The sequence below is a fragment of the Mastigoproctus giganteus genome, chromosome 2 (genome assembly GCF_048544385.1).
Source record: "Mastigoproctus giganteus isolate SK-2022 chromosome 2, ASM4854438v1, whole genome shotgun sequence".
NCBI lineage: Eukaryota > Metazoa > Arthropoda > Arachnida > Uropygi > Thelyphonidae > Mastigoproctus > Mastigoproctus giganteus.
The window spans coordinates 161,428,401-161,447,983 of NC_143576.1; the positions used below are offsets into that span (position 1 = coordinate 161,428,401).

General features: G+C 35.9%; 1 protein-coding gene across 1 annotated transcript in view; it reads right to left on the reverse strand.

Moving 5' to 3' along the window:
- The window catches only part of Pitslre (cyclin dependent kinase 11B pitslre), a 233,911-nt gene that overhangs the window by 56,982 nt on the left and 157,346 nt on the right, over positions 1-19,583 (reverse strand). Inside the window, exon 14 of the mRNA XM_090389610.1 lies at positions 2,731-2,847. Within this exon, the coding sequence (XP_090245736.1) occupies positions 2,731-2,847 (117 nt within the window). The remainder of the gene's footprint in view (positions 1-2,730; positions 2,848-19,583) is intronic.

Here is a 19,583-nt window from a genome sequence, read left to right on the forward strand (position 1 = left end):
TTCAAAATTTAACTAGACAACAAAATGTGTTTACGCAGCTAACTAAGGAACAAGAAGCTACTGTTATTTCTCATATAATTGCAAAAAGCAACAAGCCTTTTTTGTGATGGAGACTATATTGAAGAATGTAAGACTGAAGCTTATGGTATTATATGTCCTGACATTTTGTGAAAATTATCCTGATTATAATTTAATTACAATTCATTGTATTATACATCGACAAGTATTATGTAAAAATGTGTTAAAAGTTGAACATGTCACATCTTGTATTATTAAACTAGTAAATTTAATATGATCGAGAGGGCCTGAAACAAGACAATTCGTTACTTTTCTACAAGATATTGAATCCGAGTACACAGATATTCCTTATCATAGCCAAATTCGATGGCTTAGCTTAGGAAAAGTTCTTCGGCGAGTATGGGATCTTAAAGATGACATCGTTCTATTTTTAAAACTGAAAAATATTATGGACTTTCCCGAATTAACTGATAATAACTGGATTTGTGATTTTACGTTTACCCTGGACATCGTGACACACTTAAATACTTTAAACACCATGTTACAAGGGAAAAATTTATATGCCCATGATAGGGTAAAAAGTTTGAATGGATTTCAATTAAAACTCCAGTTGTTCCTTCGACATTTATTGATTAACAAGGTAGACCACTTTCCAATCATGAAGTTGCTGAAGATTCCAGAAAATAAATTTGAAAAATATTGTGAAATTATCAATGCTTTGAATGGCGACTTCTGAAAAACTGAGTCAAGTTTGGCAATAGTGCGCGACCCATTTTCAATAGAAATCGATAGTGCACCGAGTGAACTACAGCTTCAGAATATAAATCTGCAGTGTGATACCGATTTAAGGGAATTGCACAGTCGTGAGGAAATCTGTAAATTTTACAATACTCTTAATTCGGACAAATTGGACGAACTTAAAGATTTTGCCCGAAAAATGTTGGTTATTTTTGGATCAACCTACATATGTGAACAAACATTTTCCATCATGAATCTAAATAAAAATTCTTTACGATCAAGCATCACTGATGAACATTTACAAGCAGTTTTAAGAATCTCAACTACAAAATTAACACCCGAATTTAAAAAAAATGTTAAAAGATGTAAAACAGTTCCATTCATCTCATTAAATTCTTGGTTGTTAGAGAATAATTTTTTTATGTTATATTTCTTCTTCATGATAACAAATAATATATATCTAAAAATAGTACAGTAATACCCCGAAGTTACGCGATAGGTGGGTCCGACGAAAATCGCGTAAGTCGAATTCGCGTAAGTCGGGGTACAACTTTGCATATAAATACATATAAATTTTGCTTAATTGGGACCAAGGACTAACAAAAACACTAATTTAGAAGAAAAATATTAATAAAATTGCAGTTCTTTATACATATTAATACAAAATATGTATTAAAAAAACAAATGACTTACGTTAAAAAGTTATTTCGATGGCTTCATAAAATCTAACAAATTCGTCTGACGACACAGCGCGTTCTTTTTTTCACGCAGAATTTCTTCGTAGCAAGCTAATAATTTTTTTATTCCTTGCTTTGTAGCTTAATGCCTTCTTCGTTGGAGTCTATGTTTTCTAAAATTTTTAAGCCCTTTACAATTGAGATCTTTTCAATTTTCAACCTGTCAAGTTTGCAATTGTCATGTGCTTTTCGCCGTTGCTTCATTTAGGCCTGTAGCACGTGCAATATCACATGGTCTTTCATTTCGCTCAAAGCATTTCACAATTTCATATTTTTTCTCTATCGACAGAGGCGGACTGGCCATAAGCCTTACCAGGGCCAGTGTAACCCCGGTGGACCAGTGTGAGTTTGGCCATAAACCGTAGTATGAGGCCACTATAAATTTTCCCGGGTAAGAATTTTTGACCCAGTCCGCCTCTGTTTATTGATAATTGCTTTTCTTTTTCTCTCTGAATCTGCAGTGTCTTCACCAGGACGCTTCCTTTTCACACCTTTTAAGTATTTTACTCATTTTTAGGGAATAAAGTGCAATTACAAAAAGAGGAGGCACGCTTGATACGCATAAACAAAACTGCGCGCATGTAGCAACTGAATAAACAACACCATAAAGGCAGAGATACACTATTAACACCTCACATTTCTAGGGGTTACTACCATAAAACAATAAAAATCCAGTTGCGTTTCTACTAGTGAAATCTGTTATAAACTGGTAGTAAACTCGATCTAATTGCATTTGCGATTATATCGATAGCTGGAATTGTGTTGGTTTTTACGTTATTATGGTGAAATGTGTTTCCCCTTCACTGATATAAAAAACATAAAAGCAGCAAAGTTGAATTTTGTTCATCTTTCGCTCTCATTCTCCGCCGTCGCACCGTATATCGATAACATATGAAAAACGACCTTGAAGATAGTGGGCGGCAGCGTTGCCAAACGAAAAAAAAATCAAGAACCGTGTAACTCACAGTTCGCGTAAGTCGGTGTAGCGTAAGTCGGGGTATTACTGTATTTTATGTGCGGCCCGCATTCTTTTTGAATTCCTATTGTGGCCTTCACAGCCCAAAAGTTTACCCAGGCCTGATATACACTATTCACTGTGTACTTTTGTTGACTGACAAAGGTAAGTATAGACACTAGTACCAAATATTAATTTCAGAAGACTGGTAGTAAACTTCTTTCCTTCATATTCCTTATAATAAAAATAAAGAAATATTACAAATAAATAGTTTTATCTTACCTTGAAGATTCTGTTTATCTGATCCATTTCTGATTTTCCAGGAAATAGTGGTTTCATTGTGAGTAGTTCGCCAAATATGCATCCTACAGACCACAGATCAATTGGAGTGGAATACTCCTATAAGTTTGGAAAAAAAAGCATATTTTAAGAAAAGAATTTTATTAAAACAGAAATGGCAAAATGATCGACTAATTTAAAATTATTCAAAACTAAAATTATGCTTGGAAAGTACCTGAAAATAGTGAATTAATTCTGATTCTATTTCTGTACTCACAATACGACTACTTCAAAACCTAATAAAACCTGTTAAGTTCCAGTTCATTTAAAAAAGGAACTGAACAATTCTTCATTAAAAGTTTTTGCTTATCTGTTTTAGTGAGGAAAACAGAATTTTATTATTGTATATAATCAACAAATAGATATCACCAAAATTATTTCAATTTCTTTTATTCCACCACATAAAAGAAGCAGCAATAATAATAATACATCAGAAGCTAACACAAACATACCAGCTGATCAAAGAAAGTTTGTCGATTACAAGTACGAGCCTCACACCATACTAGAGACCTCAACTCAGTCTATATTGGGACCATGCCAAAATAACGGAAAAGACGATCTCACAAAACAGACCACACATAACTCTCATCCACAAGAAGGAAATGGCTACCTCCCTGATTGACATAGTGGGGTCCAACACCAGCATACTTCCCTTAATCCTTTTATCAGTGAGTTGGTGGCATGTGATTGGGTCTCTTGCAATATACGTTTTTGCAAGGTTTTGAAATTTTGTAAAATATTACTGTATTTCTTCGATTGTAAGATGCACCTTAATTTCAGTACATTAATTTCAGAAAAAAAGCTTTGATTCTTAAGAAAGAAAAAAATAAAAATAAAATAAAACGCTAAAATAAATCTAACAAATATTTTGATTATAACAGAATTCAATTTACTAACAACAATAGTACCGGTATTTATCAGTAGGTATGTTATTCATCACTTCCTTCTGAATCTTCTGAGCCGTTGATATCTGCATCTGAATCAATATCAGGGTCTACTTCACATTCAGGGTCAGATTCTTCTGAGCCATCGTTACCTTCATTATTCCATAATATATCATCTTCTGAGCCATCAAGAGCATTGGTGATGCAACATTTTTTTAATGAGTGCTTTACTATTCTTTTTGGGATCAGCTTCCAAGCTGTTGATATCCATTCTGCCAATTTTGATGCCTCAATTTTTCCAGGTGTCAGCGGAAGGCTGTCGGTCAACAGCCAGGATTCATATTCCTTTCTCAAGTAATCCTTAAATGGTTTGTTGACTGAAACATCGAGTGGCACCAGGAATTACAACTTGGTTGTGATTCCTGGTGACATGACTAGCGGTGACATGACATGACGGACAAATGTCCGCAAAATGCATCAAGTACTAGCATGCTAGGCGGGTTAAGAAGACTTCCAGGATATCTATTCCACACAACATTTAGCCAGTCTTCCATAAGCTCTGCCGACATCGATCCATTTTTTGTGCACGCACAATAACATCTTTGGGGAAAATTTCATTCTTCGGTATGGTTTTTCTATTTAAAATTAAATATGGTGGCAACTTTCAACCATCAGCAGTGATATGCTGCTTTTCGTAGCCTGTGCGTATAATCTTGATTTATTTAGCACCTTTAGTGGTGACTGTGTAATTTCGAGGCATATCGAAGAAGACCAGGGGTTTCATCAACATTTCCAATTTGAATAAACTCATAGTTTCTTATTATCCTTAATTTCATCACCTGTTGCTGAAAGTTGATCAGCTTCTGTTGAAAGTCTGCAGGAATTTTTTGACAGATACATGTTCTGCACCTTAACGATAATCCACTACAACACATGAGGCTGTTGAACCAGCCGCGACTGCCTTTAAAAATTATTTTCTCTATTCCGAGGGACTTGGCAATTTCTCCAGCTTTCAATTGCATGTCTTGTTGAGCGATGGGTAACCTTCTGCGCGTCTCCGTTGCAAAACGTATCAAAGCTTCATCGACATGTGGAAATCTTCCTTTCTTAGGCCCTGTAAAGCACTTGGTTGTTTGCTTTGCACGAAAATATGGAATTGCAATAATTTCTCCAATGACGAACATTTACTTCACTAATGTCAAAATGTCGACCTGCAGCTCTATTTCCATGTTCTTTTGCATACACTAACTTTTCATTTCAGTGCGGCTTCGTAGTGCAATCTTTTTGACATTTTAATGTGCAATAAGGGATCAAAATTAACGAAATACAGTAACTCCACTTTTTATATACTTTCGAAGATACAAACAAAACTTCCTAGTTTTCGCTGAGTGACCTCCATTATAATGAAATAATGGTGGCTTCATATTTCAAAAGCACGTGAAATCACCCACACCACTTTATTCTCCAATGGAATTGGAGAATGTGATAACGGTCAAAGTTGGAGGTGAGGTTTCCACGTAAAAACAAGACAAAACGTGTGGTGCTGTGCAAAGCATGGGAAAATTAAAAAAAAAAAAAAAAACTGCCATTGTAAGACACACCCCGTTTTTAGAGATGTTTATAGAGAAAAAAAGTGCATCTTAGAATCGAAGAAATACAGTAATTATGTTCTTATTCTGCCCAAGGTAAGCAGAATTATTTTTAAAAGTGAAATCAGAGTAAAAAAAAAAAACTATTTCTAAATAAAACCCTAAATCATTACTTTTTTGACACAATAATATCTTCAACATCTATTTATGTATTATTTGACTTGGTTTTAACAAATTATAGATCTGAATTACACAGAAATTCTTTAATTTTTGCATATGTAAATCAGACAACTGAGCACATTAAGTGCTCCATCCAATTTTAAAAAATATTTTATTGCTGCCATCTATTATAAATGGTGTCCAATTAGTTTGAAACACAAATAATAGACAGCATTTAGCACTAGAAAATTTTCAAATTATTTGCATGCTAATAAAACATTGTTGAGGCCACCTTCACAACGTAGATCTACCGACAATTCTGCCTATGTTTGGAACCACATTTCAAAGTTCTTATTAAATCACTTTCCATTATGTATAAAAATATGTATGACCCCTTATGTATAACCCCTGGCATCACCATGCCGTGACGGGACTAATTGTATGTCTATCATTGCTGCAATTAAAATCAAAAAACTTAAATAATATTTAATAAATATTACAGAATTTTCTAGAATATTCTAGAAAGTGCGAGTATTACTTCAATATTACAGAATTTTGTAGATGATTCTAGAGTGTTTTGCAATAATATAAATTAGCATTAGTAGAGGCATATGATGCAAGAAAGCAAGCTTATACAGCATCAGTCAAAAAAAAAAACCTTTCCATTTCACCCATCCATTCTCTCCAAATGTTTGTCCAATTCTTTCTTGAATTTATTTAAGCTATCAACAACAACAAATAGAAGTCCATTTCAGCAATCAACTACCCGCTGGCTAAAGGCAAACTTCCATACATCTATTCTACAACTGTCTTTCGACATTTTGAACCTATGCCCCCAGAAGTTCTTAATCTGAGCTAGAGGAAGAATCCCATCAGCACTGAGCCCGCTCAATCCATTCAAGGCCTTAAACACCTCAATCAGATCCTTTTGCAGTTGTCTAGTCTCCAGACACTGCAATTTGCAGTGTCTGGAGACTAGACAACTGCAAAAAACTTAACAAATTATAAATAACCCAAACTTAAGCCTTTTTCATAAGAGCACCCCTTTGTTCTCCTCACCAGTCTCATTGCTCTTCTCTGTACTCATTCTAGGAACTCTACATCCTTCCTGAAATGCTTTCAGACCTGTACACAGTACTCAAGGTGTGGCCTGACCATTGCCTTATATAAGGAGATAATCACCTTCATATCCCTGCTAGCAAAATTCCTGTACAGTAAGACCGCGTCGTATCCATGGGGGATACGTTCCAAGACCTACCATGTGGATGGCCGAAACTGCAGATATATACAAACCCCTGCTGACCCCCATATATATATAAAGTGATTTTCTTGTACATATGAAGGTGGTTAAATAACTTGTACATAATAATGTTACTCGGTTGTCTGTCTTGTATGTATAATAAAGTTTAATTGATAAATTAAACACATGTTACGACATTACCAACATTAAATACGGTAATAATAAAGTACAGCAGACTCTCAAATTTACCGGGACACTTCAAGGCTCTGAATTTAAAAAAAAAAAAAAAAAAATATAATAAAATTCAAGTAATAACTAGTAGAGGTATAAATAGATATTTTGCAAGTAGTAAATAAGTGACAAGAACCGGTGTTATAAGTCATCATTGTGAGATTAGTGTACCTATCATCTTACAACCCCTGCTGGCTTCAACACCTACCACTCAAAAGAGAGAGAGAGAAAAAAAAAAAAAAAAAAAAACAGACTAAATGTTTAGTTTGATTTAGTGTGTTGCGTCGATTGTTGTGTTCCATCACACCGCAAAAGGACAAATTTTGTCTCATTACTTATGTCAGGAATGTTGGAATTTTTTTTATTTTTTTTTAATAGTAACTATTATTTTATTTATTTATTTTTTCTGTTTAGAAATCGCGAAAATGATAGGCAAATGTACAGTAAGAGTACAGTAGGCAAATGTACAGTTGTGCTTTCAAATTAAACACTAACTTGAAATTATTCAAAAGTTTGAAAACGGTGTATCCATTAAATCTCTAATGAACCATTATAATGTTGGTGACCAAACCATATGCAACATTGTAAAAAAATAAAGGGAAGCATCGTATTGGACACATGGGTTGAATGTGTTAATTTTTTCATTTTTTTTTTTTTTTTCAGTGGTAACTGAATTAGCAGATATGTGGGCACAACTGTATATCATTGACAAAACACCATGACTTGCTCTGGCAGCCTGTCTGCACTGCTCAGAAAACTGCATATCTGACAGGTCCATTACCTCAAGGTCTCTTTCATTCTCCAGTACCCTGAGAATAACACCACACAGTTGTGTGGTGTTATTCTCAGGGTACTGGAGATATACATTTCTCTGGGATTACTACTACTTATATGTAGTGCTTTGCATTTCTCAACAGTAAACTTCAGTTCCCATTTCATAGCCCATCTGCCAACATTTTCTAGATCCTGTTGCAGTAGCTTACTGTCATTAACAACCCTACCAACCTTTGTATCATTCGCAAACTTGGATATATACCTTCATCACTCTCATTGATAAATACAGAAAACAACAGTGGGACCAACACTGAACCCAAGGGTTCAGTGTTGGGTAGACATGTTGTTTTCTTTGTGGACTAATAACATTAGTCCACAAAGAGCAGTGTTCATTGATTACCACTCGTCCACTCAATCATCCATTTATCCCTTATAGCAACTTGCCCTTATTGCCATAAGGCTCTAATTTGTAAAGTAGTCTTCCATGTGCAACAGTGTCAAAAACTTTCCTGAAATCCAATATGTATATGATATCAAAATTATTTTTTGCATCCAGTTCCTTTGTAACCACATCATAGTATCCAATCAAATTGATCCAACAAGACTTCCCCTTAACAAACCTATGCCGTGTCTGAATTATTACTGCAGTGCTTTAACCAGTGACTCCATTATTTTCCCTGAACAGAAGTCAAACTAACAGGTCTGTAATTACTAGTGTCAACCTTTGATCCCCTTTGTGAATTGGAGATACATTTGCACATTTCCAGTCCGTGAGGACTTCCCCTGAGTCCAATGATGCTCTCATAATTATGCCTAAGGGGTTTGTTTACCTCCTTTGCCACCTCCTGGATATAACTGGATAGATTCCATTCACCGCAGGTGCCTTTCTTATGCTTAACTTCAACAATTTTCCCTCCACTTTGCTATCAGTTATTACAAAATAATTTAGCTCCCTGTTAGTTTAATAAGCTTCTGTTCTCCACTTCTCTATAGAATTCAGTTTGTCAGCTAAGGTGGCAGACAAAAAACTGTATATCACCTGTGAATTTTGCAAATAATGTATTTTGCACAGCATTGTGGGTTGCAGAAATGTTTGAAATGCATTTGTTAGATGGGATATACAGCAGACTCTTGATTTACTGGGATCGGATTAACCAGGACACTTAAAGACACCAATTTAAAAAAAAAAAAAAAAAAATCAACCAGAGATCATAAAATTCAAGTGATGTTTTGCAAGTCATAAATAAGTGGTCATTGGGAGATTAGTGTGCCTATTATCTTGCAACTCCCGCTGTCTTCACACTTGCCGCTCAAAAAAAAAAAAAAAAAAAAAAAGACCAAATGCTTAGTTTGTTTTAGTGCATCGCATTGATTGTTCCATTGCGCCTCAAAAGGACAAATTTTGTTTCGTTATTAATATGTCAGGGATGTTGGATATTTTTTTTTTTATAGTAACTTTTTTTTTTTTTTTTTTTTTTTTGTTTAGAAATCATGAAAACGATGGGCAAATGCAAGAGTTGTTGTTTGTTTGTTATTTGGTTTTTAGGAGCATTAGCAACTAAGGCCATATTGTTCCGGGGATATGCGGTGGTCATGGGCTCGAACCCCGGTCTAATCAAGAAGCGTGTGCTACGCACTGCTGCTGCTCCTGCCCACCTGGTTACGGAGGCGCCTGCAAGAGTTGTGCCTTCAATTAAACGAAAACTTGAAATTATTTAAAAGTTTGAAAATGGTGCATCTGTTAAATTTCTAATGAACCATTATAATGTTGGTGACCAAACCATATGTGACTTTGTAAAAAATAAAAGGAAGCTATTAGATTTAAAATCAACATCATAAAAAATAAAGGGAAGCATAGTATTGTACATGCGGGTAGTGCGTGGTAAATTTGTTTTTGTTTTTTATCTATCGGCATACTTTTTACCTTGTTTGCTGAACATTTTTTGATACAGTAAGTCCTGTTATGTTATTTATATAATTTATATTACATGATATAAATATATCATATAACGTAAAAACCCACAGAATTCCAGCTATCAGTATTATCGCAAATGCAATAGGATAGAGTTTACTACCCATTTATAATAGACTGTGCTAACAGAAAAGCCCAATAACCCAGAAAGCGCAAATTGTTTTTATTGTTTTATGGCAGTGACCTCCAGAAATGAGCTCTAGTAAAATGTGAGCTTACGTGGGGCGATAATAGTTAGTTTTTGCCTTAACCCCGTGAAATTTTTTTCAGAAAATTTAATTTTGACTGTTATCATGGTGCTGACTAAGAAAATAAGTGACAGCAATACTAGTAAATCTATCAAGAAAATGAAAGCGATTGAGTTGGATCAGAAAATTAAAATAACAAGGATGTATGAAAATGGCTAAACATTACAAGTATCGTGTGGAATTCAGATCTGTCAGTGGCAATGGTGAACACAATAAAGGAGAAAGACAGAATACAAGAAGCGGTGAAGCGATCGGCACCAATGAAGTCAACTATAATAACTAAGGCTAACAAATACATATCAGTTTTATCTAAGGATTTATGTAAGCGGTGAAGCGATTGGCACCAATGAAGTCAACTATAATAACTAAGGGTACGAAATACATATCAGTTTTTACAGTACAATAACATGTATTTTTTCTTCCTTTTATGTTTTCTTTTCTTATGTGCCCGAATAAAGTTTTTAATTGAACTAAACAAAAATATATAACTATTTTCCTTCATTCTTCTGAGGATATTACGTAGTTTATGTAATTTTGGCACATTAGGGATATAGTAGCAATATTTTATTAGTCATTCCCGACTTACATAAGAAGCCCTGGAACGTATCTCTTACATATGACGGAGACACTATTTTTGGATTAACTGGGAAATCGATTATCCAGGAAATTTTTTTTACCATCTATCCCTGAAAATCGAGAGTCTACTGTATATCTCTGTGAATGAAATCCAATAAAAAGACTCCACCCGAGATACCTAAATGCCATAAACATCTTCCCAAAGGGTAAAATGCGTAATTAATGGAAATATGGGAAATCATGCAAATGGCAAGTTAATGCAATAGTATTATGTACTGTAAATCAGCAAAATAAGTCCTCAATATTTTGTTGTTCCTCCTCGAGCTGCAATTACTGCCTTGAAACAATTTGGCATAGAGTTAATCAACTTCTGGATATATGACTGCCGAATTTCGTGGTACCACACCCTTAACAATGCTCTCCTGCAGCTGAATCTTACTTGTTGGTTTCTTCTGAGCAATTTTAGATGACATTATGTACCAGCAATTTTCAATAGGGTTCAAATCTAGACTGTTGCCAGGCCAGTTCAACACTAATGCCAGCATTTCTGAGGTATGACTGCACCTTAAGGGAGAAAAAAAAAAAAAAAAAAAAAAAAAGAGTTAAAACATTGGTGTAAGTATGTTTTAAGCCTTGTGATACAAGAAGACAAACTCATCATTAAATCTAAATAGCATAAAACTTACCACTTTTGTTGTATGGCAAGGTGCTGAGTCCTGTTGAAAAATGCAGTTTTGAACATATGTGTGGTGATCCCTAATAATGAGTTTCGGGCACTCCTCCAAGATAGCAGTGTAGGTTTCTGCATTCATCATTCCATTAATAAACTTAATTCACCCCACCCTTTTGTTGTTATGCATCCCCAGACCATCTGACTGGCTAGGAACTTTACAGTCGATGTTGTGCCTTTGATTTTTGTCTTCTGACATATCGCTTCCCATCCAAGCCATGCAGATGAAATTTCGATTTGTCAGAAAAGATGACTGTCTCATTGTTCTTTTGTGCACGAAACATGAGTTTTAGCCCAAGCAAATTGCTTCTTCCTTATTTGTTGGGCCAACAAAGGCTTCTTCTTGGGCTGATAGGCATGCAGACCACATTCCAAAAGCCGGATGGATAGTTTGTGCACTTGTTTCAACACCAGATGCCATCTCAAAGTCCAGTTTTAGAACAGGATCACTAGCATGGCGACTAGGAAGGCTTAGCCATTTCAAATACCGATCTTGGGAAGGCATAGTCACTCTCTTACGGCTTGATCCAGATCCTCTCTTCACATCACCAGTTTCACGCTTTAATTTCAGCACCCAGGATACTGTTGGCTGGTGGCAGCCTATTTTATCAGTGATAGCACAAGTAGAAAGTCCTCCCTGGACAGAACAACAGCTGCACTTTTTTTTCTTGGTGTCAACTGAACATATGAGCCATGCTTACACCTCCGCAAAACAGGATACTAATGAGCGTGTATACCCTTCCAACGGCGTATTTATAGAAACGGCTGATGCAATGACTTGCAATTACTGTCTGATGCAATAGAAGCATTATCTGATGAAATACCTTTGCTCTTTGACAAACAAAATGACTATAATCAAACAATATCTTATACATTTCACTACAATTGTTACTTTTTTTTAAGGTGATGCAGTTTTTTTTGTCCGCCAATCTATCTGAGCAGGATCATCTACGGTCAAGCCATTAATATCAAGCATACCAATCTGATTCATTCCCTTCCTTTTACAGTTGATATAATTAAAGAAGTCTTTGCTGTTTTTATTTGCCAAAGAATCCTCATAATCTGCCTTTGCTTGCCTAATCTTCTTTATGACTTGATTACAAAATAGTTTATATCTACTAGAGGCTTCTGTGTCTCCAGATAATTTATATGCATCTCATGCATTTTTCTTCTCTGCCATGAGAAGAAAAAATTTATTTCACCTGACACAAATTTGGGCCTAAACCCTGAACAGTATTTCTTAGTTGGTTGAAAAGACTAGTAGCTTTCAAGATTAATTCTTTGAATGCTTCCCATTTAGAACTCACTGTTCGTAACATCATCAGTTGGTCCCACTGCATAGAATTTAAAAACTGTCTGAGACCACTGTAGTCACCTTTACGGAAGCAAAAACCCTTACTTTTACTGCTGATGGTAGCTAAATCTTTAAAGTAAATTCCACATCAGCACACTGTGATCACTGCCACCTAGTGGTTCCTTTATCTGTAAATTCTTAATGCATGAATAATCACTTCTGATAATCATATCAAGAGTGTTACTCCTCTGGTTGCCTCTCTAACATGTTGCTGTAGAAAGCAATCATCCAATAATCCACAAGTCTTGTTAGTGTGCAAGTAACTGATCCACAAGTTCCACTGAATATCTGGGAAGTTAAAATCCCCCTTTATAAGACACTCTGGTTTACTGGCCCACTATTTCTCTGTATAGTTGTTCATTTTACTCATCAGAGTAATTAGGCCTATAATAGACACCTACTCTCATTTTTGCTTTACCGGTGATTATGTCACACCAAACTAACTCAACATTGCACTGTCCATCTATGTCAACTAGATGCACTTCCTTAGATTTTGTGTTCCTTACCTAACAGCACAACCCCTCCTTCCTTCCTATCTATCCTTTCTGTACACATTGTACTTCCCAAATTCCATTTCTACATTCCTTATATCTGTGCGACCCCACGTCTCTTATATCTCAACAATATCCGTCTTTGATGTCTTGACCAGCACTTCAAATTCATCAAATTTATTTTCTATACTCCTAGCATTGGTGTACATGCAAGTATCCATGCATCTGTTCTTACTCTTAATTACCCTAACCTGGGTAGGATTACCCATTAAGGCAATGAGGCACGTGCCTAAGGGCCCCAGGCTTGGGGGGGGGGGCAAGCCAAGATAATTTCCTAGTGTTCTAAAATAGATTTATGTTTTCAGTAAACATCATAAAAATCTTGATTATTTTAAGCGAAAATTTTTTCAAAACAATTATTACGTTTTAATACATATTTTGAACAGCGCGGACTATCTATGCTTTAAATAATGCCGCAATACCAATGTCGGCACTAGTTGACAAGCTTCGTATTTTATATTTTGAATATCGTGCGCTATCTATGCTTTAAATTAAACCGCATTACCAATGTCGGCGTACACCGCTGTTGACAGCTTCGAGGTCACGAAAACTGATTGCACTGCCAAGATAGGAAGTTTCACCCGGTTGGTCCTTAACTTCATTTGTGTCAAAAATAGCTTTAGTGAGGTGTTTGTGTCAAAAATAACTTTTTAGTGTGACTTTTCGTGTTTTCATTATTTGAGTGTAGTGCAAGTAAAAAAAAAAAAAAAAACTTTGTAAAATTGTAAAAAAAACTGATAAACAATCAGGTTAAAGAGCAAACGTAAGTAATAAACATTTTTTTTTGGAAAACTCAAAACTAAATCTCAAACTTTTTTTAAATTTACTTATTTTACCCTTCACTGTTTAACTATGAAGCGGCGGTACCCGAGTGGAGCAGAAAAGCGGAAAGTACAAGAAAAGAAAAAAAGAGAAGCGAAGGGACAAACATCTTTAGCAAATTTAGGATTTCTTGAATTAAAAGCTAATGGTGCTAGTAGCGTTTCTTCGACATCGACATCCGAGAGCTCTATAATTAAAAATGAAAATGATGAACAAGTAATCACACCTTCTTCTCTGCCAAGTTCCGGTTAAAATGGTGAAAATTTAAAGGAGAGAGGAAAATTTGTGCTTAATGATAATAATGAACAGGAAAGTGCATCACACACGGTGACTGTTCATGTTTCGCCAAATAATGACCCTGCTGAATGGAATAATTGTGAGCAAGAACTGCTTATTCAATATTTTGTTCAAAAAGGTTATTTTTCACAAAATATTGATTTTGATGACAATGAAACGATAGTCTACACTGCAAATAAGTTGAGGAGTTCAACGGTTCATTTCAAAATCCTTTTTCAAACGGAAAATGCTGAATGGCAAAGAAATTGATCGTCCTTCGCTAGTTTTTTCACCAAAGACAAAAATGGTGTATTGCAGATTTTGCAAGTTATTTTCTTCAGTTAAACTTCCGGATCAACTAATAGTTGGACTTCATGACTGGAAAAATGCCGGATCTTGGCTTTCGACCCACAAAAATAGCACAGCTCATTCGAGATCGGTTGTGAGTTAGTCCATTTGATCTAACAAGAAGGGTTTGGATACGCTTTTTATTAAAAAAATGGAAACTCAGTCCGAATACTGGAAACAAGTATTACGAAAAATAGTCAATGTAATACTTTTTCTTTGTGAGCAAGGGCTTGCACTAAGAGGAAAAAATGAAATGTTCGGATCACCTTTCAATGGCAATTATTTGAGTATGCTGGAATTATTAGCAAAATATGATGTGTTTCTGGCAAATCACAGAGAAATTTGCAAATTGTGGATGTGGAAATATGTCATACCTGTCCTCAACTATTTGTGATGAATTTATTCAATTGTTAGGAGAGTACGTACTTGTCAAAATTCTAAAAGTTAAAGAAGCAAAATACTTTGGTATTATAGTAGATTCCACTCCTGATTTGCAACATGTCAATCAGCTGACTTTTATAATAAGATATGTAAATCCAAGTACTTTTGAAGTACACGAGAGGTTTCTCAAATTTTGCCTATTAGAAGGCACAAAGGCAGTGCATTATCTCAAGAGATTTTACAATTTATTCAAGATTGCAACTTCGATATAAAAAACTGTCGTTCTCAAAGTTACGACAATGCAGCAAACATGTCAGGGAAATACAGTGGAGTGCAAAGCCAAATAAAAGAAATCAATGATCTGGCCGAATACATACCATGCAGCGCTCATTCTCTAAACCTTGTGGGAAAAACCAGAGTGAGTTGTTGGGTTTTTTTGGCGCAAGAGCTACTTTGGCCATATTGCGCTTGTTCTTGTCGAGAGACACAGTAAGGATTAATAAAAGGGTTTATAGGAGCATAAATACAGTCGGTCCTCGTATAACACGTGTTTACATTACACGAATTCGATCATACATGATTTATAAATAGGGGAATAATATCTTATATAACACGAACCGAATTCGCTTATGCACGATTCGCCTTCATGTTTACAAGAAATGGCAGTCGAACGCGGAATCACCCCAACTGAACGCAACACGATAGGACTGAAGAAGATTCTGAAAATGTATTTATGTGTTTTATATCAGTGAAGGGGAAACACATATCACCATAATAATGTAAAAACCCACACAATTCCAGCTATCGATAATTTGCAATTGCAATTAGATCGAGTTTACGACCAGTTTATAACAGATTCCACTAGCAGAAACGCAACTGGAAATTGTTTTTATTGTTTTATGGTAGTAACCCCCAGAAATGTGCTTTAGTAAAATGTCGGCCTTTATGGAGTTGTTTATTCAGTTGCTACACGCGCGCAGCTTTGTTTATGTGTATTAAGGGTGCCTCCTCGTTTTGTAATTGTGCTTTAAAAATGAGTAAAATACTTAAAAGGTGTGAAAAGGAAGCATCCTGGTGAAGACACTGCAGATTCAGAGAGAAAAAAAAAGCAATATCGATAAACAGAGGCGGACTGAGTCAAAAATTCTTACCCGGGAAAATTTATGGTGGCCTCATACTACGGTTTATGGTATGAGCCAAAATCACACCGGCCTCCGGCCCACCGGGGTTTCCTCGTAAAGGCTTATGGCCACTCTGCCTCTGTCGATAGAGAAAAAAATATGAAATTGTGAAACGCTTTGAGCGCAATGAAAGACCATGTGATATTGCACGTGCTACAGACCTAAATGAGGCAACGCTAAAAATTACAAAGAATGCAGAGAAAATAAAAACAACTTTCATAGCAGGAACAACTCAAAGTGTAATTAAAATCCATTAGATTAAGACACAAGAATTGGAAGAGATGGAACGGCTGTCTTTTCTATCTGTTTGGATAGAAAATCAAACAAAAAACAAGTTTGCTTACGATAGAAGCAAAAGCATTAGCAATATTTTATTACGTAATAGTCGTAATAAAATACGTAAGTATTTTATTATGACTATTTTATTTAATATAATAAATTTTTTACGAATAAAATATGTATTTTATTCGTAAAAAATACTTTTTAGTATTAAAAAATACTAAAAATACTTTATTATAATATAATAAATAATAAAAAAATAATTATTTTTTATTATTTATTATATTATAATAAAATATTATATTATTTTTTATTACGTATTTTAATCGTTATAATATACGTAAGTATTTTATAACAATTAAAATTACCTGATTATTTATTGTGTTTGGTAATGTTTTGGTTCCAAATGTGTGTTCAATCTTGGGTGGTCGGCACATAACCCCACTTTTCCCATAGGACCTGTTGTTTATATTGCACGATTTTGCATTGCACGAGGGTTTCTAGGAACACAACTATCGTGCTATATGAGGACAGACTGTATATTAATCTGTTTTAGATAGTGGAAAAACTCAGGTAAATTGGAGTTGTCTCCAATCATATGTCTAATTTGAAGAGGTTCATTTAAATTTGATAGGGATCGGAATGATGTGTTTCTGGCATACTGATAGTGAGTGCACTCTATAAGAATATGTTTTACGGTTAGCGTTGAATTACAGTGGAAGCACAGTGGTGGACTATTTCCTCGCAATAAATAGTGATGTGTAAGATGGGTATGACCTATACGTGCTCTGACAAGCACCACCTCTTCATGTCTGTTTGAGCGGAAACTAGATTTCCATAGCTGTGGATTCTGTTTTATATTTCGTAAATTGTTATTTACCTGATTATGCCAAATTTCTCGCCATTTTTCATTGCAAATTCGGCGTATGATTGATTTGTAGTCTGTGTAAGGAATCCGGATGTGGTTATTATCAGTGGGGTTCCTTGCTGCTTTATCTGCACTCTCATTTCCTGGTATTCCAGTGTGCCCTGGAATCCAACAGAATGTGACAGTCTGCCTATTGTTATGAAATTCGGATATTTGAGTTCTTATTTGATTTATTAGTGGATGTGGAGAACGAGAATTGCCTTGGAGGGCTGTCACTGCACTCAAGGAGTCTGTATAGATAATAGTCTTCGGAGTGAAAACATGAGCAAGTAAGGTCAAACCCATCTTAATGGCATAGAGTTCTGCAGTGAAAACGCTGCATTCTTGTGGTAATGAAACAGACACTGTTGATGTTGGTAGCACCACAGCAGCTCCTACAGCCGTGTCATTTTTAGAGCCATCAGTATAAATTTGCAAAGTGTCTGCATTTGCCAAAGAGTGAGCTGCATGTAGTTTCTGAATGGTTGGATTGTTCAGGGAGTGTTTCCCCCAACGTCAGAAATAGTCATCACACAAAGGTATACACACTTTCCATGGAGACTGTACAATTTCTCTGCCTTGATGTAAATTGGTCAACTGCATATTCCACTGCTGAATCAGTTCTCGTAGACGGATTCCTGTAGGTTTGTTTTCAAGAGGCTTGTTTCTGAAAAGGTTTACCCATTGTGGATCATAGAGGTATGACCAGGTAGGATGAGATGGAAGGCTATATGTTTTAACTGCATAATTGAGGAGCAGCATCTTTCTCCGACCGAAGATGGAGTGGAGGTTCATTGGCCTCTATATATAAGCTTTGCACCGGCGAAGTCCTGAACGCCCCAAGAGCAATCCTGAGCGCACTATGTTGTATTGTGTTGAGACAGGCTAACAGAGTCTTTCGGGCAGAGTCATAAACAGGAGCACCATAATCTAATCGAGATCTGATTAAGGCCCGGTATAAGTGGAGTCGAGTATAGCGATCAGCTCCCCATGTCATAGATGAGATGACTTTAAGTATATTCAGCTTTTTCATACAGACAGTTCGCATTTGTAGTATGTGTTTCTGGAATGTCAGTTTAGTGTCAAGAGTTATGCCCAAGAATCGGATATTGCTGGTAATTGGTATCGGTTGTTTTTCCAGTGATAATTCAGGTTCTGGATGTAGTTGGCGTTTTTTGCAAAAGTGAATGGCTGCAGTTTTGGTTGCTGATAGACGGTAACCATTACGTGAAGTCCATGACACTGTTTTGTTTATTGCAAGCTGCAAATGTCGTTCAATGGAACGCATATTCTGTGAATGGCAAGATATCGCAAGATCATAAGCATAAAGATAGATTTCTACGTTACTCAAGATGTTCTGCGCTAAATTGTTTATCCTAAGAGCAAAGAGGGTAGCGCTGAGTACCGATCCCTGTGGTACACCTTCTCTTTGGATAAGAGCTTGCGAAACAGCATTACGATAACTCACTTGAAAAGTTCTATTTTTAAGGTAATTCTCTATGATCATTGGGAGTCGACCTCTGAGTCCTATAGCATATAGGTCTTGCAGAATACCATAGCGCCAGGTGGTCTCAAAGGCTTTTTCAATATCCAGGCATACCATGACAAGATGTTCTTTCCGAATAAAGGCGTTCTGTATGTTACACTCAGCTTTCACCATAAGGTCTAATGTGGATCGATTTTTGCGAAAGCCGTATTGATTACTACTGGTGACTTGAGTGGGATTCTATGTACCATACAAGTCTATCGTGTACCATTTTTTCCAATGTCTTGCCCAAGCAGCTGTAAGGGATATCGGTCTATAGTTGCATGGATTCGTCTGATCTTTCCCAGGTTTGGGAAAAGCTAGCACTGTTGAATGACACCATGAGCGAGGATAATAGCTTTCGGAGAAGACCCGATTCAGAAAAAGCAATAGGGAATTTAGAGCCTTTTTGTCTAGGTGTTGTAACATGACGTAATAAAGACCATCAGGTCCTGATGCCCCATTTCTTGATTTGTTTAGAGCAACCTGCAGCTCCAATATTGTAAAGGGTTGATTATATGGGAGCACTATTCTTGTACTGAAATTTAATTTGCTTTGCTCAGTCCTTCTTTTAAGTTGCTGAAAAGATGGTTCATATGCAGCTGTATCTGAGATATTGGCAAAGTTTTCTGCTGGAGCATTGGCTATTTCAACTGGAGATGATAAATCTTGTCCATTCCATCTCAGTATTGGAGAGGATGCTGGGAGAAATCTACCATTCAGTTTTTTTATTTTATTCCAGATTATTCTGCTGTTTGTGTTCTTCGTT